General features: G+C 35.7%; 1 protein-coding gene across 1 annotated transcript in view; it reads right to left on the bottom strand.

Annotated features, from left to right (window-relative positions):
* Positions 1-750: 750 nt before the first annotated feature.
* Positions 751-27,018, bottom strand: part of RIPK2 (receptor interacting serine/threonine kinase 2) — a 34,686-nt gene continuing 8,418 nt past the window's right edge. The window contains exons 4-11 of the mRNA XM_032759999.2: positions 22,708-22,865; positions 20,835-20,884; positions 19,801-19,962; positions 12,474-12,559; positions 7,789-7,878; positions 5,157-5,250; positions 2,372-2,533; positions 751-1,772 (exon numbers count right to left, since the gene is read on the bottom strand). Coding sequence (XP_032615890.1) covers positions 1,435-1,772; positions 2,372-2,533; positions 5,157-5,250; positions 7,789-7,878; positions 12,474-12,559; positions 19,801-19,962; positions 20,835-20,884; positions 22,708-22,865 — 1,140 coding nt within the window. The 3' untranslated portion in view covers positions 751-1,434. The remainder of the gene's footprint in view (positions 1,773-2,371; positions 2,534-5,156; positions 5,251-7,788; positions 7,879-12,473; positions 12,560-19,800; positions 19,963-20,834; positions 20,885-22,707; positions 22,866-27,018) is intronic.

The following is a 27,018-nucleotide window of genomic DNA, read 5'->3' as shown; positions in this document are numbered from 1 at the left end:
CTTTGCAGAGAATAAAAAACAGAGCAAAGTTCATTTTATCAATCCAGATATACCTCATGAAATCAGTATAAAAGTCAATTTGAGGCCATCAATATTCAAAATAATTTCTTTTCAGAGTATGTATAGAGAAAAGGGAAAGCTTCCAAAATATTTTTTTCTCTATTTATTACTTCACAAATAAAATTTGCATCTTAATGCTTTCTAAAATTTAATAGATAACTCGTGTTTAGTTTTCATTTCTCCCTATTAATTTCCATATTTCTGAAAGGCACAGTAAGAGGTACTACAAGCTGATGTCAAGCTCTAAAATGGAGAATAAAATACTTATATTTCTAATTAATATTTAATCACCTTGATGGCATCTAATTTCTTTTATTCAAACTTTTTTCAGGTTGTGGGTCTGTTGCTTCTTGAAAGTTCATCTTTTCAAATTTATTCTGTATCTCACTTTCTGCTGACTTTGCTATGCAGTTTCAGAAAAGGGCTATTATTCCTTGTAAGTTCTCCTATAGTAATATAACCCATTAACCAAAAAAGTGCTCACTCTGTACTTTTGTTGTTTGGGCTAAATTTGATACGGACAAGTTAAGAAAATAAAAACTGTGGGTATTAGGCAGTAAGTAAAAAGAGTAAATTAGAGCCATATCTGATCTGGAAGGCTGTACTATTAAATGCAAAAAGCAGGTTGCAGTATGATGTATTATTATAATAATATTATGCAGAAAAGATCCTTTCCCAAATGAGCATATGTTCTAAATATAAGCAGGAAGAAAGGGACAGAAGGATACACATCAGGCTGTTGACTTTATTTAGCTTGGTTGTTGGTGACAGTAGGGAAGGCTGAGGTTAAAAATGGGGACAGACAGCCGGTATTAATATATATTTTTTTCTTTATATTATATTGTTTTACCTTTGAAATATTTTTTAAAGGGAATTAATAAATAAAACTTTAAAATGTAATTCTAATAATGGAGTTTTAAATTAATAACCCTTTGTAGGGCAATTAAACCTGGGATTTTAGGGTAGGGATTCTGTACTGTCTCTGGTGGGTAAAGGGTATATACTTCATAAAATCAAATTGCATCTTAGACGAGTAACAAATAATCCATGAAGAACATGAATGTGAAAATCGCTTCCATCAGAAATACATCATACCTTAAGGCACTGTTATGAACAAGAATAATAATTACTATCCTTTAAAAGTGGTTTCTGTTAACAAGAGACATAAAAATTGAACTATGTAGCAAAATTCAAACTTTTTACTTGTATTAATTAAAAAAAAATACTGCAGTGTCATGGAGGGAGACTAATATTTACCCAAAGAAGAACCTTCAACGAAGCTTTAATACTCACGGATTTTATATAAAAAAAGTCAAAGCAACAGAGATATAAATATCCTTTTATAAAACACTTTTCTTCTTGAAAAACAGTCACTTACATGCTTTTATTTTGAAGTAAATTTAAAGATGGAGATCTAGAAACCACAAGTATTTCCGGGTAAGGCTGAAGACCCATTTGTTTGTTATCTTTCAATTTTTGTACTATAACTTTGGCAAATTCTTCTCCTTGGATGTCAGTAGTGTCTAGTAATTGTCTGACTTTTGAGGTCCTTGTAGGCTTGGTACTAACAAGTTCATAGTCCTCTTTCATGATCAAGTCCCTGGACAGAAGGGCATCTAGCGACTGGTTAAGGCAGGCTTCTGTCATTTGGTTCACAATGTCTTCCCTTTTGCTCTGGATCCACTGCTGGGCTATACCAGGCTGCAGATATTCTGAAAAAGAACAAGGAATGAATAATTTAAAAGGTGAGGACAGATACATAGCAATAAGTAAAATTCCATGAAAAATAAATAAAGCATAAAACCTAATTTTCCTGTGATTGTGCCAATATGGAATACCAATACTTTGGGGAATGATGTCATTTTTCAGGAAACATTCAGAGATTTGGATTATCTCCCCTCACTCCCCAGAAAAGGCACTGCCTTTTCCTATGGTATAAATCACGGGGCAAAAACCACTTTATGTCATCATTCCCATCTTCTGGGATTTGTTCAGTTTTGTTTGATGTCCATTTTATTTCAAATGTAAAAGATACCTGCAAATTTGTTAAATAAACAAAAATAACTTTACCATTAGTAGTATGTTAATACCTCCTCTTAGCACTGCCTCCCTATTTAGATGTTCACAGAATACTATTTGGGCCATGTCATCATTCCCATCTCCTGGGACTTGTTTTCCTATTTAAGAAGGTATATATTTATCATATTGAGGAAATAAAGACAAATAAACCTCACTGTATGGTAAATCCACTGAACATAGATATGTAAGGTAAATGGCATCACTTACAAGGTATTTCACAGTAAATATTTACCTGAGTTTCCTGCAGTTGAGAGTGGATTTATTATTGCTGAAGAGCATAGAGTGGTCTTGTGATCACAGAATGCAGCCCTTTGAGATGCAGAAATGGTGCTATCCCAACTGTGATTTCCAGGACAGTGATGCACCTTCATAAAAGAACAGTCTTGAGTTTTTCCTACAAAATACAACATCTTCATTAGAGGTAGAATACTCCTTAGAAATTCCTATTGGCTAACATGTCAACATCTGATCAGACAGAAGGTAGGCTCCAATGTCTTTAGTTTCCACTAATATTAAGGCTGGTTCAGAAACCTAATTCTGCAAGTAGATACTTCTTAAAACAAAAAAGGGTTTACATGGAATGCTTTCACTACAATTTCAGTCAGCAATTGTGTCCTATGTAAATTATAAATCATAGAATTTTACTTCTTCACATAGTCCCATATTTTTCCTGTGTGTCTTCTTACTCCTTCTGAAGTTTAAATATGTTCTCTAAATCTATGTTCTCGAAATATATGATGTCTGTCTTTCTAGTTTCTCTTCTGGCAATCCCACTCGGCCTCAGGGACTTAATCATCCCCTCTCTTCCCAAATCCACACAATTACATTTTCTGTCTTCATTGAACTTTCGTCTTATATTTCCTTCCTTCCTTCTTTCCTTCCTCCCTCCCTCCCTCCCTCCCTCCCTCTCTCTCTCTCTCTTTCTTAGATGGAGTTTTGCTTTTGTCACCCAGGCTGGAGTGCAATGGTTGCGATCTCAGCTCACTGCAACCTCCACCTCTCAGGTTCAAGCGATTCTCCTGCCTCAGCCTCTTAAGTAGCAGGGATTACAGTTGCATGCTACCACAACTGGCTAATTTCTGTATTTTTAGTAGAGATGGAATTTCACCATGTTGGCCAGGCTGGTCTTGAACTCCTAACCTCAGGTGATCCACCTGTCTCAGCCTCCCAAAGTTCTAGGATGACAGGTGTGAGCCATCACACCCAGCCTTGAACCTTAGTGTTATATTTTCAAAAGCCCTCTGGCCATCAACCCTTTGTGTGCTCCTAGTACCTCAAATTAAAAAAAAACAAAAACAAAAACATTAAAAGTATAATTATTCATCTTAACTCTAAAACTTGTTTTAACGTCTTTTTTTTTTTTTTTTAATTGAGATAGAATCTTGCTCTGTCACTCACGATGGAGTACAGTGGTGCAATCTCAGCTCACTGCAACCCCTGCCTCCGGGTTCAAGCGATTCTTGTGCCTCAGCTTCCCGAGGAGCTGGAATTACAGGTGTGCACCACCATACCCACTAATTTTTTTGTATTTTTAGTAGAGATGGGGTTTTGGCATGTTGGCCAGGCTGGTCTTGAACTCCTGGCCTCAAGTTATTTGCCCACCTTGGCCTCACAAAATGCTGGGATTACAGGTGTGAGCCACTGCTTGCAGCCTGTTTTAACTTCTATTTCTTTTAATGGCACCAATGTTCTCCCAGTCCCCAGGCTTAACAATTTATTTGGCTTTACCTCTTTTTCTCTCATCGCTCCTCTAAATGAAAAGTTACAAAGTCCTATCATCTAGTTGTCTATAACATCTCACATACCACCCCTCCTTTCTTTCACTCTATCGGTTCTTAATAATCTCTCACGGGTACTACAGTAATAGTCTCCTAACTGATCTCCCCATCTCAAGTTTCCTTTTCCTTCCAAAATATCCTACACATTCCAGCCAGAATGAATCTTCCCAAAGTAAAAAATTTTATGTCACCCCCTTGCTCAAAAAATTGCAATAGTTGCTTCCTACTCAAATATAAAAGTCCAAATAGTTTAGCTGAAAGTTAGAATTCCTGATGATACGACTCCAATCTACTTAGCTCTTACCTTCTTTCATTCACCTTCTTTACTAGCTAAACCAAATTACTCACTGTTCTCTGTATTTTCATGCTTCTGTACCTGTATGTTGTTCCTTTTGCCTGGAATGCCTATCCTTTGTAATTACAGATCCAGCCTTCAGCCAGAAATAATTTTGTGATGACAACATGGTAGAGTGACATGATAATATTTATCAAAAGTCTTAGATGTGCCAGCTACTAGCTATGTGATCCAGAGTCCTTAAATCTGTAAAATGAGGACATTTCTCTCACAAGGTTGTTGTGAAAGTCCTTTGTACAGTGTTATTCTTCCACTGTACTACCATAGCTCTAGATCCACGTCTCTCTTATATCACTATCTCATATAACAGTTATTTAGAAACATTTCTCCTTTTTCTCATAAGAGATTTTTTTGCAGACATTTTCTGGCAGTGTCTAACATAATGCCTGTTTTTTAGAATTTATTTTTTAACACAGAGTCTCACTCTGTCACCCAGGATGGAGTGTGGTGGTGCAATCTTGGCTCACTGCAACTTCCCTCCCGGGTTCAAGTGATCTTTCCCCCTCAGCCTCTGAAGTAGCTGAGACTAAAGGTGCCCACCACCATGCCCGGCTAATTTTTGTATTTTTAGTAGAGATGGGGTTTCACCATGTTGGCCAGGCTGGTCTCGAACTCCTGACCTCAGGTGATCTGCTCACCTTGGCCACCCAACATGCTGGGATTATAGGTGTGAACCACTGTGCCTGGCCAAACATAGTGCCTTAAAACTTAAATGTATTTGCCGAATATCACACTACTATTTTCGTATCTTTAGACTGTCATTTAAAAAATGAGTTATATATGCAAATTAAAGTTCCACAGAAATCATGACTGCTTGCCAGAAATATGATCTTGAAAGAAAATGGAAAACTTGCAAGTAAATAATGATTGGAAAATCTACATACTAGATAAAAAATCATTGTCTTGAGGAGCTGGCAGGGACCTTGAAGTTTCAGGAGAACCACTATTTTCATGGAGCTGAGCGGATCCACATGATTCCTAAAGTAAATAAAAAATACAGGGTTTAGGTTAGTAAAAATTATAGAGCTTTAATTTCTAAATAGTTCTTGTTTGTGGCTTATCACAAATGAAGATAAAAACTACTAATTTTTTTTTTTTTAGACAGGGTCTCATTCTGTTGCCCAGTCTGGAGTGCAGTGGCACAACCTAGGCTCACTGCAGCCCTGCCCTCCTGAACTCAGGTGAACCTCCCATCTCAGCCTCCTGAATAGCTGGGATTATAGGTGCACACCACCACACCATGCTAAATTTTGTATCTTTCATAGAAATGGGGTTTCCCTACGTTGCCCAGGCTGGTCTCAAACTCCTGTGATCAAGTGATCCACCAGCCTTGGCCACACAAAGTGTTGGAATTACAGGTGTGAGCCATTGTGCCCAACTTACAAAACTACTAAAAATTATACTTTACAAAATTAAAGAAACACATACATCTATAAAATAACCAACAAAGATAAACTTATTTTCTTAATTAACACAAATGGGGGAAATAGGGGAATAATGAAACGTTAGAAATAATTATTTTTTCAGTATTTTCTACATGATCTCAGATGCTGCGGCCAGTAGCTAGAATAGTGAATGAGAAATTTGGTATCTGCAAGTCTGGTCTCCTACAGATTTAGAAATGCCTGTCCTCAGCACCCCAGGTTCCTTCCACATGGAGGCACAGGAAACCATGGAAAAAGTAATGGAGAATTTTACTCCTAGTTCTGTCATGGAATTACTAGCTGACTTTCAATAAGGTATTTAACTTCTCTGGCTCTCAGGTTTTTGGCTGTATTATCCACACTGTCTATCTAAAAATATGCATGAATAGGCTCGAGGATCAAATGAAATACTGTACATCAAGTGATTAAAAATGTGATATACTATGCTTTAAGGTTCGTTTTAAAGACACTACAGGTTGAGTATCCCTTATCTGAAATGCTTGGAACCAGATGTGTTTGGAATTTTTGATTTTTTTCAGATTTTGGAATATTTGTATATATATAATGAGATATCTTGGGGTTGGGACCCAAGTCTAAATATAAAATTCATTTATGTTTCATATACACCTTATACACACAGCCTGAAGGTAACTTAATTCAATATTTTAAAATAATTTTGTGCCTGAAACAAAGTTTTTTTTTTTTTTTTTGAGATGGAGTTGCCCAGGGTGGACTGCAGTGGTGCGATCTTGGCTCGTTCAAGCAATTCTCCTGCCTCAACCCCCCAAGTAGCTGGGATTACAGGCATGTGCCACCATGCCCAGCTAATTTTTATATGTTTAGTAGAGATGGGGTTTTGCCATGTTGGCCAGGCTGGTGTCGAACTCCTGACCTCAAGTGATCCACCCACCTTGGCCTCCCAAAGTTCTGGAATTACAGACTTGAGCCACCGTGTTCACCCGTGAAATAATGTTTTGACTGCGACCCATCATATGGGGTCAGATGTTGCTATGGTTTGATATGGTTTGTTTGTCCCCACTAAATCTCACGTTGAAACTTGATCCCCAATGTGGTGGTGTTGGGAGGTAGGGCTTAATGGGAGGTGTTTGGGTCATGAGGGAAGATCCCTCATGAATAGCTTGGTGGTGAATGGATTCCTGAGAGAGCAAGCTGTTAAAGAACCTGACTTCCTCATTTTCACTCTCCTGCATCCTGTCTCACCATGTGATTTCTCTGCATAGCTCGCTCCCCTTCCACTTTCCAACATGAGTGCAAGCAGCCTAAGGTCCTCATCAGATGCAGCTGCCCAATCCTGGACTTTCTGGCTACCAGAATTGTGAGCCAAATAAACCTCATTTCTTTATAAATTACCTAGTCTCAGGCATTTCGTTATAGGAACACTAAACAGACTAACACAGGTGTGGAATTTTCCACTTGTGGCATCATGTTGGTGTTCAAAGTTTTGGACTGTGGAGCGCTTTGGATTTTTGGATTAGGGATGCTCAATCTATGTTACTTTTCTAATTCTGTAAAATGAACATACATATACATTCTTAAAAGAAATTACTAATTTGGACTAATATAAGTCTGACTGAATGCTACTAAAGAGATCTTTCTTCCTGGGCAGCAATGTTTTCCACTCATTAATTATTATAAGAGGTAAGAACAAGGTAGCATAAATACAGTGTTAAAACTGTAATCAATGATTTGCCTACATACTACCCTGGGATATCATTTATTGTATAAAACAATGACAGGGACAGAACTCAATGCCAAACAAAGAAGCAATAATTGTGATTTCATGGGATGAACAATGAACTGAGAATTAGCAGAGCTGGGTTTCAAGTTGGAGATTGACATGACAGAACTCAATACCAAACAAAGAGGCAATAATTGTGATTTGATGGGATGAACAATGAACTGAGAATCAGTAGAGCTGGGTTTCAAGTTGGAGATTGACATGAGCTACCCAACAAATCCTAAAAGCTCCCTGGGCTTTAGTTTTCCTTCTATAAAAGAAAGGCTTAGACCAAATGATTTTTTCAAATTCTTCTCACATTTTGAGTTTAATATAACTTTTTTTTTTTTTTACCTCCTGTGGACCATGATTTACAGGTATGTTCAGAGATAATTCCATTTTCTTCTTGTCACATAGGTGAATGGCACTTGAAACACTCTGTAACTGGAATGAATACATAAATATATATACACTTTAACTGGAGGTGATCAGGAAATTATAAAAGTAAAATACAATCTAATTAACACATTTTATATGTTTTTACAAAATACATGGAAAGAAAATATAAAGAGTTGAGAATATGGCCGGGAGCGGTGGCTCACGCTTGTAATCCCAGCACTTTGGGAGGCCGAGGCGGGCGGATCAAGAGGTCAGGAGATCGAGACCACAGTGAAACCCCGTCTCTACTAAAAATACAAAAAAATTAGCCGGGCGTGGTGGCGGGTGCCTGTAGTCCCAGCTACTCGGAGAGGCTGAGGCAGGAGAATGGTATGAACCCAGGAGGCGGAGCTTGCAGTGAGCCGAGATCGCGCCACTGCACTCCAGCCTGGGCGACAGAGCGAGACTCCGTCTTAAAAAAAAAAAAAAAAAAAAAGAGTTGAGAATATAACATATAACTGAAGGAAAAGACAGTGTAGAACAGGGGAAATAACTTTAGAAACACAGACTTTGAATACTGGCTCATATTAATGGGTTACCTTCTCTCAGTGTCTCAGAGCTTCATCCTTGATATCTAATAATACCTACATGCAGGATGGTTCTAGAGATTAAGCTTATAAATATGAAATATCTGGTATAAACTAGGTACTTAATAAACTTTTGGGAATTTTTGGGAGTGTGATTGTATGTCTATCTCTAATTAAGTATTTGCCACATTTTAGGCACTGTGCCTGTAAGTACTATTATGATTTTCATTTTATAGTTAAGAGATTGAGGCTTGGACTAAGTAAAGGAGGTAGTGTGTCAATAATGGAATGGCGGGGCCATGGAGCCAATCAGATGTGATTTAGAATCCCACATCTGTTTGATGTGAGACATTAGATTTAATCTCAGTTTACTTATCTGTACACTGGAGATAAAAATTCCTATTTTGAAGGATTACTGTAAGGAAAATGAAAAGTAATATATGCAAAAAGGCCCAAACATTACTTGTAAGCATTCAATAAATGGTAGCTGCTGAGTAGATGATTTACTTAAATACTATTCTTTTGTGTTAAAATTAAGTGATTTATTCCTGTCTATACAAGCTAGGCTTGGATTAGTTTCCATCACTACTCAGTGATTTAAAAACAAACCTATCAATCATTTTCTTCCCCAGACCATCATAATGTCAACTACTCTTCAGAATTTGGAAACTGGTGAATTCACACCCAGCCATCCATTATGCACATTTATGACTGCATGCTCTAATTTACATGGCTAAGGAACTTCAGGAGGAAATTACTCCTATTCATCTGTGTATATAATGTACCTAGCACAGGGCTTTATACACAGTAGTTCAATTAACATCTATAAATATATTGTTATATGACCCTTTAATATGAGTTTTTGGTTTTATCTCTGTTATGTGAGGTTTTTCTCTGCTTATAAAATTTGCCAAAACATTTCTGATAATGCAATATCCTTGAATTAGTAAGTTTTTCATAACTGATCAGTTATGATAATTGAAATTACTTGAACTAGTGAATCAGTCCCTAAGAAGAAATGAACAACTGAAGAAAAATTGTTTGTTCAGTGTTTATTATTCAATATTTAGAAGCCAATTACCTAGGAAAACATAAATTACGGGAGCTGATTCCAAGAGTTGAAAAAATGTAGGAAACTCAAAACAAATTTCCCTACTAAGGCCAGGCGCGGTGGCTCAAGCCTGTAATCCCAGCACTTTGGGAGGCCGAGGTGGGCGGATCACAAGCTCAGGAGATCGAGACCATCCTGGCTAACACGGTGAAACCCCGTCTCTACTAAAAATACAAAAAAAATTAGCCAGGCGTGGTGGCGGGCGCCTGTAGTCCCAGCTACTTGGGAGGCTGAGGCAGGAGAATGGCGTGAACCCGGGAGGCGGAGCTTGCAGTGAGCTGAGATCGCGCCACTCCAGCCTGGGGGACAGAGAAAGACTCCGTCTCAAAAAAAAAATAAATAAATAAATAAAAAAATAAGTTATGTGACTTCAGAGAAAATGCTTAATTCTCCAGGCTTTAAATGAGGTAATGAAAAAATTTCCCTACTAATCTTGGCTTTCAGAAATTTTTTTTTTTTTCTTAAGAGACAGGGTCTTGGTATGTTGCCCAGGTTGGACTGGAACTCCTGGGCTCAAGAGATCCTCCTGCTTCAGCTTTCAGAGTAACTGGGACTATAGGCATGTACCATCACACCTAGCTCAGAAATTTCTTTATGAAGAATCTTATTTAATTCGTGTTCTACTGTTGTCCCTGACATTAGCTTACTGTGTGAGGAGTACATAAGTGACTAACTTCCCTATACGGTAGTCCCCCTCTTATCTTGGTTTCACTTTCCACAGTTTCCATTACCCTTGCTCAACTTTGGTTTGAAAATATTAAATGTAAAATTCTAGAAATAAACAATTCGTAAGTTTTAAATCACATGCAGTTCTAAGTAGTATGATGAACCTACAGCTCCATTCCACCTAGGATGTGAATCATCCCTTTGTCCAGCATATCCATGCTGTGTATAAGCTACCACCCTGTTAGTATCAGAACAACTGTCAGGATCACAGTGCTTGTACTCAAGTAACTCTTTTTTTTTTTTTTTGAGACAGGGTCTCACTCTGTCACCCTGGCTGGAGTGCCAGCTCACTATAGCCTCTACCTCCTGGGTTCAAGTGATCCTCCTATCTCAGCCCTCAGTAGCTACGACTATAGGCATGTGCCACCACACCCAGCTATTTTTTTTGCCACATTGCCTAGGCTGGTCAAGTAATTCTTATTACTAATTAAGTCAACTCTTACTACTAATGGCCCAAAGTGCAAGAATAGTGATGCTAGAATATTGTTAGAATTGTTCTACTTTATTATATCGGTTATTGTTAATGTATTACTGTGCCTATCTTATAAATTAAACCTTATCATAGGTATATATGCATAGCAAAAGTATGTATGTATGTATGATAGGTATGTTTGTACAGTATACATAGGGTTCAGTGCTACCCATGGTTTCAGGCATTTACCAGGGTCTTGGAATGTATCTCCCATGGACAAGGGAAGACTACTGTACCTTAGTTATCTTATCTACAAAAATCAGATGATATTCTTGCCCCATAAGTATCACAGAATTGATACAAAATTTTTTTTACAAAAAGAACAATCCTAAGTGGAAAAAATATGGCAACTTAAAAAGTAGCTGAGTGTGGTAGCCCATGCCTGTAGTTTCAAGCTATTGGAGACACTGAGGTGGGAGGACTGCTTGAGCCCAGCACTTCGAGGTTGAAGTGAGCTATGATCCTGTCATGGCACTCCAGCCTGGGCGACAGAGGGAGACCCTGTCTTTAAAAACAAAACAAAACAAAACAAAAAAATTTTGAATCTATTAAGGAAGAGAGAAATTGGTATTCTCTGGAAAACACTACCTACTCAGAAGTGGTGGAGCCAGTGAAAAGTTATTAAAAGAATGAAAACACAGTTCCTCTTTAGTTCCTTCCTTTATGCATTTCCCTTTGAAACCAAGGGTTATGTCACTAGATCCAGCAACCCACAAGGGGCAGGCAAGCAATGTCATTTGGTGATAAAAATTGTAGATGTTGCTTGTTCACACCCCAAGAGTTTGGCTAACTGCTGGTTTTTATATCACATATTAAGTACAATTTAATGAAACCTATATCCCCTAACAAACCACAGTTCATTAGAGCAAAGTAAGCATAGTCTAGCACTTGCCCTAATGAACTATGGTTGCTTTTTAAACAATTTTGAGTAATACTAAAACAAAAAACAAAAAACAAAAAAACAAAAACCCTGCAGTATTAGGTCCCTTCGATTGTTCCGACCCACAAGAATCAGATGAGTAAATAATACAACTCTCCTGGGTAATTCCTATCAACTGTTACTGCTACCTTGGTCTATAAAACATGAAGTGTTTGAGAGGAAAAATGAAAAAACAAACCACAAACACACTTTGGTCTCAAATATAATAAAAATTCTACAGCTTAACTTGGCAAGGAATCTCAGAAAAAAATGTACATTAAATAAAAAGAGAAGTGCGAGAACCCAGACATCTATTATTCTCTAGGCATTACAACTTTAGGAAAATAAACGTACATTAAAAAACAAACAAACTCCTCTAATGGCTCAGTGCACTCATTGTACACAACTGGCTGTGATTATACATTTTTAAATTTACATCTGATATATAAGGGTTCTGGAAATGTCGGTTTTTTTGTTTGTTTGTTTGTTTGTTTACATTTTAAATAAGGGTGGGGTCCTGCTATGTCGCCCAGCTGGTCTCGAACTCCTGGGCTCAAGTGATTCACTCGTCTTGGCCTTCGAAAGTGCTGGGATTACAGATGTGAGTCATCATGCCTGGTCCTGGAAATATCTTTAAAATCTGAAGGTTGCCATTTGAATGAAATAGAAAAGCTTTTGGTGACAAAGGAAAAGTAGTATTCCTAGTCTCTGGTAAATTTTCTCACTCCAAAACTGTAGCTTATATCTGTGAAAAGTATATATATTAAAAACTACACTTAAGAATCTCCATGAATATTATATAGTTGTTTAAATTTCTAATTTCCAGCATTTCGTTTAGCAACTTACCTTTGTTTTCTTCAGCTGAATAACAGCTTCAAGAAAAGTTATCTCTTCAAATGTTCTCAAAACTGGTTCAAGTTCTATTAAACATTCTACATAAGAGAAAAAAAATACAGGTTGAGTTCAGATTGCTTCTGATTATTAAAGTGAAATGCTAACATTTAACGTTCAAGGCCTCAAGTCAGTTTTTCCACAAAGTGATGACATTCAGCTGTTTTACGAGCTTTTATTACTGACATAAAGATAGACATAAGCAACAATGGAACAGGGTTGACAATCTAAAAACACCTGTTTTTGGACAAATGTGCTAAGCCAATTCAATGGGGAAAGGATAGGATAGCCTTTTTAATAAATGATGCTAAAACAGTTGGATATACACCTGGAAACAGATAAATTTAGATACTTACATCACACTACACATAAAAAGTAACTTGAAATAGATCACACACCTAAATGTAAACATAGGAGAAAATCCTCATGATCTTGGGTTAGGCAGAGTTCTTAGATATGACATCAAAAATGAAATCCATTAAAAAACTTGAAAATTGGGCAGGGCATGGTGGCTTACGCCTGTAATTTCAGCACTTTGGGAGGCCGAGGCGGGCAGATCACGAGGTCAGGAGATTGAGACCATCCTGGCTAACACAGTGAAACCCCGTCTCTACTAAAAATACAAAAAAAAAAAAAATTAGCTGGGTGTGGTGGTGGGCACCTGTAGTCCCAGCTACTTGGGAGGCTGAGGCAGAAGAATGGTGTGAACCCAGGAGGTGGAGCTTGCAGTCAGCCGAGATTGCGCCACTGCACTCCAGCCTGGGCAACAGAGCAAGACTCCATCTCAAAAAACAAAACAAAACAAAACAAAAAAAACCCCAAAACCCCTAAAAATTGGACTTCAAAAAATTTGAACATTTTTGCATTTCAAGACAGTATTAAGAAAAAATAAAAAGATAAGCTGCAGCCCTGCAGACTATATTTCCACATCATGTATCTGCTAAAGGGTTTGTATCTACAATATATACAGACCCATGACACTCAATAATAGGAAAAATAGCAAAATTAAAAAACAAGTAAAAGATTTGAATTTCACTAAAGGAGATATACAAATGTCTTCAAGAAGCACATGAAAAGATGCTTAACATCATAAGAAAAGGCACTTTAAAACTGCAATGAGATATCACTCCATACTCACTAAAATATAATTAAAAAGAAAATAAGAAGTGTTGACAGTGACATGGAGAAAATGAAACCCTCATACATTGCTGGTGGGAATAAGATAATGCAGCTACTTTGGAAAACAGTTTGGCAGTTTCTTAAAAATTAAAGATAAATTTATCATATAACCCAGCAATTCTACTCACAGATAATTAACCAAGAGAAATGAAAACATATGTTCACAGACTTGTATGTGAACAGTCACAGCAGCATTATTCATATAGGCAACAAGTAGAAACAATCAAAATGTTCATCAACTGGCCAATGGATCAAGAAAATGTGATACATCCATATGATGAAGTATTATTCAACAATAAATTACTGAACTATGATTCATGCCGAAACCTGGATGAACCTGAAAAACATTATGCTAAGTGTGAAAAGAGCCAGATGCAAAAGGACCACACATTGTTATCATTCCATTTATATGAAATATCCAGAAAAGGCAAATCTAGAAAGACAGAGAATAGATTACTGGTTACCTAGGGTTAGTGGTGAGAACAGGCAGTTACTGCAAATACTTATGAGGGATTTTGTAGGGGGTGATGGAAATACTTTAAAATTGGATTATAGTAATGGTTGCAAACTGTAAAATTATTAATACTAAAAAGTCAATGAATGTATAGATAAATTTTATGGTAAGTAAATTATACTTCGATAGGCTTCTGAAAAAAATAATCTTTATTATATAATTCCTCTCTGCTACTGTGTTACTTTGCCATTTAATATGTACATTAATTGAACAGTTAAATCTATTTTCAGAATGTATACTCTAGTCACTTTTTCAACAAAGGTTTACTGATCTTCCTCTTTTCCTTAATTCAGTTAACCTACATTTTTTTTAAAAAAGGAAAAATATTGCTTGCTTCTAGTTTTTCAAGCTTCCTTTACTTTTTTATTAAAATTTCTTTCATTGTGAACTTTTCATTTCTTTTCAGTAGGTTTATCCAAAAGGAGGCATCTTGTGCTTACTCTGGTATCTACAGATCCCTTTGGAATTTCATGTTCTTCCATTTGGTCGTATTGACAGAATTTCTTTATTGAATACACTTAAACTTTCCCTATTACTGATTTTTTTATTCTTCCTTTCCCTTTCGGGTTCCCAGAACCTGCTTTTCACCATTCCAATATACACCAGAGCCTTACAATAAAACTGACAGGCTGTATAGGCAGTAGTGTGTTTATAAATCAGTGATGGTACCTTCCCACTGAAAACAGGAAACAGTCATCCTAGGAAAAAAAGTTGTACTTCCATTTACAAACAAAGTTCAAAACCTAACAATAACAACAAAACCAGTAGCATCTCAACGGCTATAAATGAAAAATGTCTAAGGCAGACAACAGTACTTTGTAAGAAATGTGATAAATTAAACACATACACACACACACACACACACACACACACACTCACACCGTACTATTAGATATAAAGGTGGATATGTTTATAGGCCATTTCAGTTAGTTTAAAAATAAACTCTGAGTTCTTATTACTAAAAAAAAATGCATTGTATTTTTCATTCAATATGTATAGCCATTGTTCATCAGCATTATATTTACAAATCAAAAGTTGCTAAGGTAATGGGTTCACATTTTATTTCTTTCTTTCCGGAGCCATGAGGAAGGGTACATATCTCTGTTGTCCTCTCTTTGCCATTTCCAAATTTCTTCTTTCTGTGAAAATTCTAGATCCTCTAAAGTTCATGCCATTAGGCAATACTTACTTCTCTGCAAACTTCTGCTTTTCTCCTATGCTCACTGAAGATTTTGGCTTTTGGTTTACCGACTTCTCCACCCTGTACTGATCAGTGCTCCACCAAATACTTGAGAGGAACCCTCTGCAAATCTCTGGGGTTCTCCCTGTGTACGTTTTCCCTTCTGGTGCAATGTCCTATGAAGTCTATCTGCCTTGGTCTACCCAAACTGCCATCCCTGTCTCCTTGACCCTGAGTGTCCACTGGGTTCCACCTCAGTTTCCTCTCCCCATGCTGCATCTAGAAACTCTCAAGGCAGGAAGCTAGGCAATCGGAAGGCTCACTTCATTTGTTTCCCATCCATCAAAGATTGCTGCTCTTTGTTTCCTGATATTTAGTGTCTTAAAAACCACTGTTTCACATATTTTGTCTAGGTTTTTTGGTTGTTTCAGGCAGGAGGGTAAATTGGCCCGTTACTCCATCTTGACCAGAAGTGGGGTCGCTGGTTTCTTTAAATTAACGGTCCAAACTAGACACTAAATACCGCTTCTCAGCAATCCTATTTTGCTTCCCAAATACATCCACTATTCTGTTCTCATAGATAAGTCGTTCTTAAAGTGTGGTCCAGGGACCCCTGGCGGGGGTGGTTCCTGAGGGTTCACGAAGTCAAAACTATATTCAAAATAACAAGTACTAAGACATTGTTTTCCCTGTTCACTGTCATCCCCAAATAAGTATATAGTGGATTTACTCAGAGGCCCATAAATAAGGTGTGATAAGATCACTGCTTCAATAGATAATAGAATGTGTTCTTGTATATTCCTACATTTTAAAATTCCTTGGTTTTAATTTCTAATACAGTAAATGCTAATAGATAGATATTACCCACACATACAAAAGCTCTTTGAAGTCCTCAATAATTTTGAAGAGTCTTGAGATCTGAAAGTTTGAGAATTGCTGTCTTACATGATTATCTTATACTGTTGGAGGAGACACTTAAGTCCTTTTCTTCATGTTTCCAACAGGAAGATGACATTTCCAGTTCAATCCTCAGGAAGGAGAAGTATAGGAGGAATTCTTCCAGCTTCTTTTTTCCCCTCAGACTTACCTCATTTGTTAATCTTGGAGAAAAACTGAGCATGCTTATCTGGTCCCTTTGCAGTTTTCTCCTTCTTTTAAAAGTCAGCTTGTCTAAAGAATGCATACATTTTCTGCTTACCTATGTAGAAGCAGGGTGAGGCCTGTGGTAGGTTGGTAAAACTATCAACTGTAGGGTTAAAATGCAACTAAGCCCATTTGGCTGCAGATCTAAAGGTACATTCTCCAATTAGCTTTATCAGTAATGAAACTGATATTCTGACCACCATCTTTCTTTCTTCCTTGGCTTTTTCTTAATATATTCTGAACTTAGAAAGGGAAGGCAGGGGTAATAGGCATTGTACTTTATCTTCCCCTTTTCAACCTCTTACATCCCATCCTCCATCTTTCCTTTGAGCTAGCTGATCATCTGCTCTCATCCTACACTGAGAAAATAGAAGCCATGAGAGGGAATTCCTTCAGGGTTCTACAACCAGATCTACAAAATTCTCATACTTGTATCCATCTCTCCAACCTCATTTCTCTTACAGTAGAAAAAAGTGTCCATATACTCATACAAATGTAAACAGTATCACTTGCATTCTGAATACCATTTCCTCCACCTCTCCAGCATTCTGTTTCTGATACTCTCAGTTCTTGCACTGACAATCTCTGACTCTACTGGATCATTTGACTAGCAATAATCTTATCTTTCTCCAGGATTTTTTTTTTGTAAGAAACAGCATTTTGCTTTGTCAGCCAGGCTGGAGTGCAAGTGCAGTGGCACAATCATAGCTCACTGCAGCCTCAACATTTTGGGCTCAAGCAATCCTCCTGCCTCAGCCTCCCAAGTAGCTGGGATTACAGGCAACGCACCATGTCTGGCTAATTTTTAAATTTTTTTTTTTTAGTTGAGACAAGGTCTTGCTGTGTTGCCTAGGCTGGTCTGGAACTCCAGAACTCAAGTAATCCCTCTGCCGTGGTCTCCCAAAGTGCTGGGATTACAGGCATGGGCCACTGTGCCTGGCCATAGGAAAAAATTTTGACCCCATATCATCCTTTAGCTATCAACTCATTTTTTTCTGCTTCTGTTCAGAGCCAAGCATCTTGCTGGAATTGTCCATATTTGCCTTCACTTCTTTCTATTTTTTTAAATGTACATCAGTCTTCTGTTTTCATATCTCTATTAAAACCCCATTTGTTTGGATTACTGGTGATGACAATATTGGAAAATCCTGCTTACCTCATTTGGCCTCCTGGCAGATTAGACATGTCTGACTATACCTCTCCTTGACTTCCAAGACACAAAGACTACACTCTCTACTGTCTTCTCTTCCTCAATCTCTTTTTCTTCTTCCTCTTCTCAATTTCTAAGTGCTAGAATTCCTCAGACCTCTACTATGGGTCCTCTCTTTGCTATCTATATTCCCTTCTTAGATGAACCAGTCCAGACTATCAATATGTTAGTAATGTTCAATTTTATATTAGGATCCTGGACTCTTCCTGGAACAACAGATTCATGTATTGTTGTAGTAGTAGCAGCAGTAATTACGACTGTTTCTACTTGCTGGCTGTTATAAACAATGCTGCTATCACTAATCACATACAACTGTGTGAACATGTTTTCATTTCTCTTGGGTTACCAATAGTGGATTGCTTGGTTGTATGATAAATTTATCTTTCATTTTTAAGAAACTGCCAAACTGTTTTCCAAAGCGGCAGCATCATTTTATAATCCCACCAACAATGTATAAGGATTTTGGTTTTGCCACATCACTGTCAACACTTGTTATTTTCTGTCTTTAATTATAGCTATTTTTGTGGATACGAAGTGGTAACTCATTGCAGTTTTAATTTGCATTTCCAAATGACTAATAATATTAAGCATCATTTTATGTGCTTTTTAGCTATTTGTATATCTCTCTTGGTGAAATTCAAATCTTTTACTCATTTTAAAATAGGGGTATATGTCCTATTATTGACTTGTCAGGGTTTTTTATATATTCCAGAATCAAGCCCTTTAGCAGATACATGTTACGCAAATATGTTCTCCCAGTCTGTGGCTCTCCTTTTTTTTTTTTCCTTTTTGGAAATGAGGTCTTGCTATGTTGCCCAGGTTGGAGTGCTGTACCTTTTCACAGGCACGATCACTGCGCACTATTACACATCCTCAAACTCCTGGGCTCAAATGATTCTCCTGCCTCAGCCTCCTAAGTACCTGGGACTAAAGTCGTGGACACTAAATGCCTGGCTTTCTCTTTTTCCAACAGTATGTTTCAAAGTGCAAAAGTTTCCAATGTTTGCAAAGTCTGATTATAAATTTTTTAATGAATCCTATTTATTTTTGATGTCATATTTAAAGATTCTGCCTAACCCTAGGTCATGAAGATTTTCTCCTACATTTACATTTGGATGTCTGATCCATTCTACCTCTGAAATACTATCTTAATTCTGTAACTCTTCTGTCTTCAGAATTTCCACCTTAATTAGAAAATTCCTGAAAGTTTCTTTTCTAGCCTCTTTGCATCCACTTTTGCCTTTCTCCAATCAACTTCCACACAGCAGTAAGAATTTCACCTAAACTTCTATCAGATCATGTCACTTCCCTGCAAAAGATACTTTAATGGCTTTCCATTGCACTTGGAATAAAAATCTAACCTTTTTATGATGGCCAATAGCCTCTCTCTTACCTCTCCAATATCAACTAATTCCTTTCCTTGCTCACTATATTCCAGCCACACAGGCCTTCTCACTGTTTCTTGAGAATATAAAACTTTTTCCTCTTCTAGGCTCAGAGCCTTTATGCTTGCTGTTTTGTTTGGCTGAATACTCTTTCTTCAACATTTGAATGACTGGCTCTTTTTCAAGCTTCAAATCTCAGCTCAAATGTTTGCCCCTAAAAAAAGGCCTTTGTTTCCCTCCCTTAATTAGTCTATTACCTTGCCTATTTCCTTATAAGACTGTCACAATCTGTATCTTGCTTCTTTATTTGTTTTCACTCTGCCTTCTCAACTAGAATGTGAACTAGCTACAGAAAGTTTGTCTTGTTTACTAGTCTGTTCCCAGGGCTCACTCCAGTATGTACATAGCACATGGTAGGGGTTCAAGACATATTTGTTAAATATATGAAGGAAATTGTTACTCCTATCACATGACTTCTCTTTTTTGCTAGGAATTCTCAATTCTGTTCTAGAAGGAGTTACTCATATATAAATGCTATGATAAGACAGAAAATAATTTAAACAACTTCTAGCTAGTCATCTAATTTGCACAATTTTTCAAGGAATATTTTATTCACAGTATATTAACTAATTCTGTAATTCAAAGAGTCCAGGTTAAAACTATATACTCACTTAAGAAAGATGGTCTTTCATCTGGATTTTGTGCCCATCCACTTTCTATTAGAGAGATCATATGTGCTCGGTGAGGTATATCATATGGCAAACTTTCTTCATTAATAACAGGTCGATGTCCTTGTGACACACTATACATTATCTGCAAAGGATTGGTGACATCTGTCAAAACAAATAGATTGCATTCATTAGAAATATATTATGATTCAGTGTATTACTTACATCTAAAACTAATTAAAAGAAAATAAGTGAATATTAAAATTTTAGGAATGATGCCTTACCCCCCTTTCTGTAAAAGGAATATATATACCCCAAACCATTGCCAGACTTGTCTGATTCCTATGGAAGCAGTTTATATCATCACCTCATTAATTTTGGGCTTGGCCATGTGATTGGATTTGGTCAACAGAGTATTTGTAAAGCAGAGCTGAGCGAAACCGAGCAGAACTAAGAAGGGCTACAGCAACTAATATTTAATGTGAATGAGAAATAAATGTTTATTTCATAAGCTATGGGGATTCTGAGGTTGTTTTTTGTTACACAACAAGCTGACCTATACAAACCTCAAAATAAAGAAATAAACAATATTTTCAGGGAATATAAAGGACAGATTAGTCTTCAATATTTGCTAGTCTTAATAGAGGGAGCAGTAATTAAATTATCATATAAGTAATTTTATAGCTAGACTAGAACTTGGAAATAGTAATTTAAAATTCTTATTATGCAGGTGACAAAAATGAGGACTCAAGAGATTTTGTTACTTGATCACAGAGCTAATTACTGTCAGAACAAGAATTAAAATCTGGGTTTTTCTGATCCTTAATCCAGTACATTTTCCAGTAGATAGTAGACTCACAACTGGATCCTTAACCCAGTATATTTTGCAGTATGTGATGCATTCACAATTGATAAATTGGTTTACTGTGTTTTCCACAAAATGAATAAGCAGATTTAAAATAACATGATTTTTAGATAGTTCTGAGCGTGACCTACTAACATGATGTTATTGAGCATAAAAGTCAAAATATACTTACCTTCAAAAGGCTGTTTTCTGGATAACACTTCCCATGTGATAACTGCATAGCTGTTTAACATAAGAACATACATGTTACATATTTTAAATGAACTCTGCATAATAAACTAAAATAGCACTATTTTTAAAAGCTGACTGTGAAGATACCATTTTTGAAAGTGATAAGGCAGCAAAGAATTACTGTATACAATGAATAGATAAATGCTCATCTAGTTTTGAAAGAAAATCAACTTTAAGTTAAAAAATTAGGAAATTACTGTAATAAAAGCTTAACGTTACATGCAAGATTAACTTTTTGTGGATGACTTAATACTAGGATTAATTCTTGAACACCCAGATAAGCTATGCCCTTTAATTAAATGATATTATTTTTCACAAAGAACAAAGAGCAAGAAAAAAAATTGTCTCATGGAGCTCTATTCTACTGCATTTTTTTCTGCTCTCAGCACTATCTTCTTTGGTAGTGGAAATATCTTGCCTACAGTTTAACTTCAGATGTCAATTACAGGATTAAGCTGCATAGAGTTTATAATTAGAATAAATGGTTAAATAGGATATAATAATTTTGCTACACCCCAACATTAACCATGCATTCAAAATGGACACATAGAATTTATTACTACCAACACCTTGTGTTACAGGGAGAGCGAGGAGTACAGAGGGAATTCCTACCCAAATAAAGGAATAATATTTCCTCATTTTTCCCTGACAGAGAATATTGAAATTGAACATAAAGGGAAAATTCACAAAATGAATGACTGGCAGATTTAAATTGGCCCATTTTTATAGAATCAAACCAGCTTTCAAGAATTGTTCGGTAGAACATGATCTTTACCTTAGAAAGCTATAAATACATTTCCCCTCCCCTCAGTACATCATTCAGAATGAATTAAAAATATCAGAAAACAAAATATAAAAGGACAGTTTTTTATATTCATACAATGTGAATGTAAAAGACACTATATGAATTGTTTTAGTGCAGCCACTAAAATGGATTGCCTGGCTTTGGATTTAATGAGAAATAACAAAAATGAAAATACTTTTGAGGAAAAGGAATATGCTATTTAATTAAATATATAGTTTTCTGGTAGAGATATAGCATTCATTCCTAAAATGATTCATTAACAGGTTTTTTATTAAAGATGGCAAAAATCCATTTAAAGGACTATAAAATGTGTTCAGAGCAAATTTAGAGAGTCTGCTTTTGCATTCATTAGTATATTAAAAGAGATAAGTAACTTACACATGAGGTGAATGTCCCCATCTCCTAAACCTGTGTAAATAATCATCTTCCTTTATTCTAGTTAAATAACCAGTGTCAATAACAATGTGTTATGCTTATTACTGCATTATAAGATTATAAGTAATATGCATCTGAAATATGAAAATCTGATCTTATCAAATCCATTGATTCATTGTATGAAAAATTTACACATATACAAATATTAGGGATTCTTTAAATAGAAATATCCCCAGTATGATTAAGAGTTCATCTATTTATCTAAAAAGATATATAGATATCAAAAGCTGAAAGGTTGAACAGGTTGAGAAACTTAAAGCTAAAATGTTAGGAACCACGTTTCCCTCTGCATTTCCAAGTCACATATGATAAAAATCCTTAACTATTATATTATAAATTGATAGGATAAGAAGAGATGCTTTAAAATTTCTTAAAGGATGTAAACGTTTCTTAAAGCAAATCATTAAATTTCCTTAATTTGAAAAATATTAATCACTGTGGGGCCTCAAGTTTATTTTCACCACAATTATGAGAAAAGAATAAAAATCAGTTTAAAATGTAGCTTCAAAATTCTGGTTGACTAATTTTGTGTCTGAGACGAGGTTAACTCTGAGCAGAAGCAACTTTACTCTACCTATATATATCGTGCTTGATACTGGCCCTTGATTTTTGTCCAGGTTCATAGTTTTCAGGTGGCATATAGATAATTGTCCCTCCTTCTGGTGCAGATTTGCTACTTCGTGATTGTGAGAGGGACATCATGCGCCATTTTGATAAACCAAAATCTGCAATCTGTAAGGGAAAAGTGCAAATAATTGAATTAAGAAATTTCCTCTTTAAAAAGCCCAAAAGTCAACTATCTTTGTGTATAGTCACTGTATTTATATATCAAACCAGAGAAAATGTAATATATTTTAATATTTTATTTCTATATATTCCCCCAACTTCTTACAAAATTAAATTCCATAGTGCTGAGCCAAATAACTCTAGGAGCAATACATACTGAGTTAAAGTTTAATATAACATTACAAATTTCAAAAGAGAGGCTAATTTTTGAAAATTAAAGAGAGACATTTTTTGTCTGATATTCTCGATGAGTGTGTACCTTGCACACTTTACTTTTCATGATATATAGCTTGATATCATGTGCTTTCTACATCTCACAGAGCTGCCAAGTCTACTCACGTCTCATGCAATTGTCACCGGTCATTGTTTACAATTTTGGTTTATACAGTTGTATTAATAATGCCCTAAAGGTAGCATCCTTAAATCACGAAATAAGCTAAATCTCAAAATTGTAAAGATAATTATTATATAATTTTATGCCGATCACTAAAAGAAGTATTTCATGGAAACAGTATAACTGCAAATAAAGCACATTTATGTCCAATACAATGGGTGTCTAAAGAATCATCAGTGACAATATTCTGTGCCTTTGATATGTCCTGTATAGTTTTGCTTCAATTGTAAATCTTATGCACATATTATACAGTATCTTATAACTAAATATTTAAAAGCTTCCTTATTTTTTACTTTATTTTTAAAAAATGTAAGACAAAATGTAAGAACAGAAATAATATTTAATTGACAAGGGAGTATGGGAAATCCTAAAAGACATTTAAATTACTTAAAACATTTTACTGCATACTTTAGAATTCAGCAGAGTGAAATGAGCTCCATGCAGCACATCATTTGTTTCCATTCTTTACCTCCTATATTTTTTACCGATTTTAACAAAATACATAATTTTTATTAGCATTTAGATGAATTTGAGATAAAAAAATTATGGCCTCCATTCCCAAAAAGGAGAGGTAGAATAAATGAATCTTTCATTCATTTGCTACAATAAAAGAGTAAATTTAAGAAAAAATAATAAAAATAATCAAGAATTTTAAAATTGAATTCACAGAAAAGGACCAAGATGACTAAGTCATGAGGATAGCTGAGAAAAGCAGTTAAGCAAAGACTTTCATAAAATTTTTAAGAACAGAACGAAGAAATACGGGCTGTATAATAGCACTTTTAGGAGTATTCCAGACAAACTGAATTGAGTATTCTCCAAAAGCGTGGATTAACAAAAGGACTGATATTGACCCAGATGAAGGTTCTTATGGCCATGTGATGCAGCTCTGATTCGAGCTCTGTACTGGTTCATATTTAACCATGACTTAAAGATACAAAAAACTAGCTAATTAAATTTGAGCATCACACAAAACTTGGAAACTCAAAACCTTCGGATTACAGAAATAACATTGAAAAAGGTCTTAAGAGACTGAAGCAATTGCTCCAATCTAACAAGATAAAATTTGATCATATCTAGAAAGTATTCTGCAAAGTACATGATAAGAAGAGGTGGCTTAAGCAACAATATGTGGCAAAAAGAACCTCCAAGGGTTTTTTGGTTGACACTAAGCTCAATTTGAACCATGTGATATGACTACCCCTGGAAAGCTGATGAATTATTAAGGAACTATTAAGTATTTAGGGCCAAGGAAATGACACTTTCACTAAATTCTGCATTCATCAAACCACACCAAAAATAGTATTGTGTTCAGTTCTGATGATCGACATTTAAGAGAGATTCAAACAAACAGATGCATCTACATAGCACCAAGGATTAAAATCCATGTAATAAGAAAACGAGTTGAAGGAACTAAAGGGTATTTATCAGAGAGATGGATAAAATGCACTTGTACGTGAGTGGTTTGGAGACAGCTCATAGCTATCTTCAAATATTGAAAGGGCGGTCTTGTTGAAGTAACTAAATTGGATTTATTCTGTTTATCACAAAAAGTTAAAGCAGGATCAATGGGTGGAAGCAACCAGGAAGGAATTTTGGTTGATCATTTAAGAAAATGTCACTATTATTCAATTAGGGATGTTAAGACTCCCTGTTACAGGATAACTGCTTTGGGAGACAAGGATTGTTGCAGTGAAGGCTCAGAGAACTAGGTAACCATTAAGGTACTTCTACTTGATGGTTCTATAATTGATGGAATAGATTAGTCTCTTTTTTTCTTAGTAATACTGAGGCAGCAGCTTGCTTCTCTCTCCCTTCCCCTACCACATTATTCTAGGGAGAGGAGGGTCTTCAATAAAAATTTTTCCCACTGATTTTTTTCTCACATTTCCTGTTTTAATTTCCCTGTTGTTTCAACTTCTCTATTACTGATTTCTTTGAACATTTTTTATATTTATAATAATTTTCTGATTACATGTTATTAAAAGAAGTATAGCAAAATAATATATAAAATATGGTGAGTTACATTTAGTATTAATTACTCAAAAACTACTTTTATTTACACTTAGTTAGATATAGAATAGCTGTGAAATCACAACAGCCAGTGTCTTCAGCACTTAAGTCCTGCATCTTATAAAAAAATGAATTCAAGGGGGATTGCAGATTACATATGTAACATAAAACTATAAAACTTATAGAGGATAACAAAAAAGAAAATCTTCAGTAAGTAGAACTTGGTGAAAAGTGCTTAGAGATGACAGCAAAAGCATGATCCATAAAAGAAAACAAATGGACTTCATCAAAATTAAAATTTTTGCTTTGTGAAAGTCCCTGTTAAAAGGATGAAAAGACAAACTATAACTGGGAGGAAATATTTGCAAACTACATATCTGATGAAGAACTGCTACTGTAACATATACAGAACTCTCAAAACTCAACAGTAAGAAAACCAAAGAATCCCTTTAGAAAATGAGCTTAAGACATGAAGAGACATTTCACTGAAAACCACGTATGGGTGGCAAATTAGCATATAAAAAGGTGTTCCATATCATTAGCAGTTAGGAAAATGCAAATTAATACCAAGATGAGATATCACTATGCATCTGTTAGAACAGCTAAACAGAAAACAGTGATAATACCAAATGCTGGTGGGCATTCGGTATTATCATTTTGCTTTGTGAAAGTCTCTGTTAAAAGGATGAAAAGATAAACTATAACTGGGAGGAAATATTTGCAAACTACATATCTGATGAAGAACTACTACTGTAACATATACAGAACTCTCAAAACTCAACAGTAAGAAAACCAAGGAATCCCTTTAGAAAATGATGTGGAATAGCTGGATCTCACACATAGCTGGTGGAATGTAAAATGGTACAGCCACTCTGGAAAATAGTTGGATACTTTCTTTAAAAACTAAACACACCCTTACCATATGACCCAGCATTTGCATTCTTGGGCATTTATCACAGAGTAATGAAGACTTATGTTCACTCAAAAACCTGTACAGCTTTGTTCACAGCAGCTTTGTAAATAATTACCCCAAACTGGAAAGAGCCAAAATGTTCCTGAATGGTTAACTTTGGTAGATTTATACTGTGGAATACTATTTATCAATAAAAAACAGCTAGTGTTACGAGCATAACTTAGATGGATCGCAAGAGCATTATGTGATGTGAACAAAGCCAATCTCAAAATATCACATACTATATGATTCCACTTATATAGCATTTTCAAAATGACAAAATTAAAGAGATGGAAAGCAGATTAGTGGTTGTTAGGGGTACAGATTGTGGTAGGGAGGAAGTGGGTGAGGTAGCATGGGTGGTATCTTTGTGGTGATGTTATGAGTAGTGCTGTACCTTGATTGTTGTGGTTACACAAATCTATACATGTGATAAAGTAATAGTACTATGAACACACATTGTACTAATGTCAAATACCTGGTCTTGAAATTATACTATAATTATGTGTGATGTAACAATGTGGGAAACCAGGTGAAGGATACATGAAACCTCTTTATTACCTTTGCAACTTCCTATAAACATATAATAATTTTAAAATAAAAAGTAAAAAAAAAAAGGTGATCTTGACAATTCAATTAAGAAACATAATGGCTTTGTATTTTGTACCATAATTCTATCTCTGTCTAGGAATAACTTCCTAACTGCAGTAGGAAGAAGGAGAATAGAAGATAGAAATTAG

Source organism: Hylobates moloch, unplaced genomic scaffold (assembly GCF_009828535.3).
Source record: "Hylobates moloch isolate HMO894 unplaced genomic scaffold, HMol_V3 SCAFFOLD_9, whole genome shotgun sequence".
NCBI classification, from domain to species: Eukaryota; Metazoa; Chordata; class Mammalia; order Primates; family Hylobatidae; genus Hylobates; species Hylobates moloch.
Note: the sequence above shows the minus strand (reverse complement) of the source record. Positions and strands in the feature narration are given on the sequence as shown.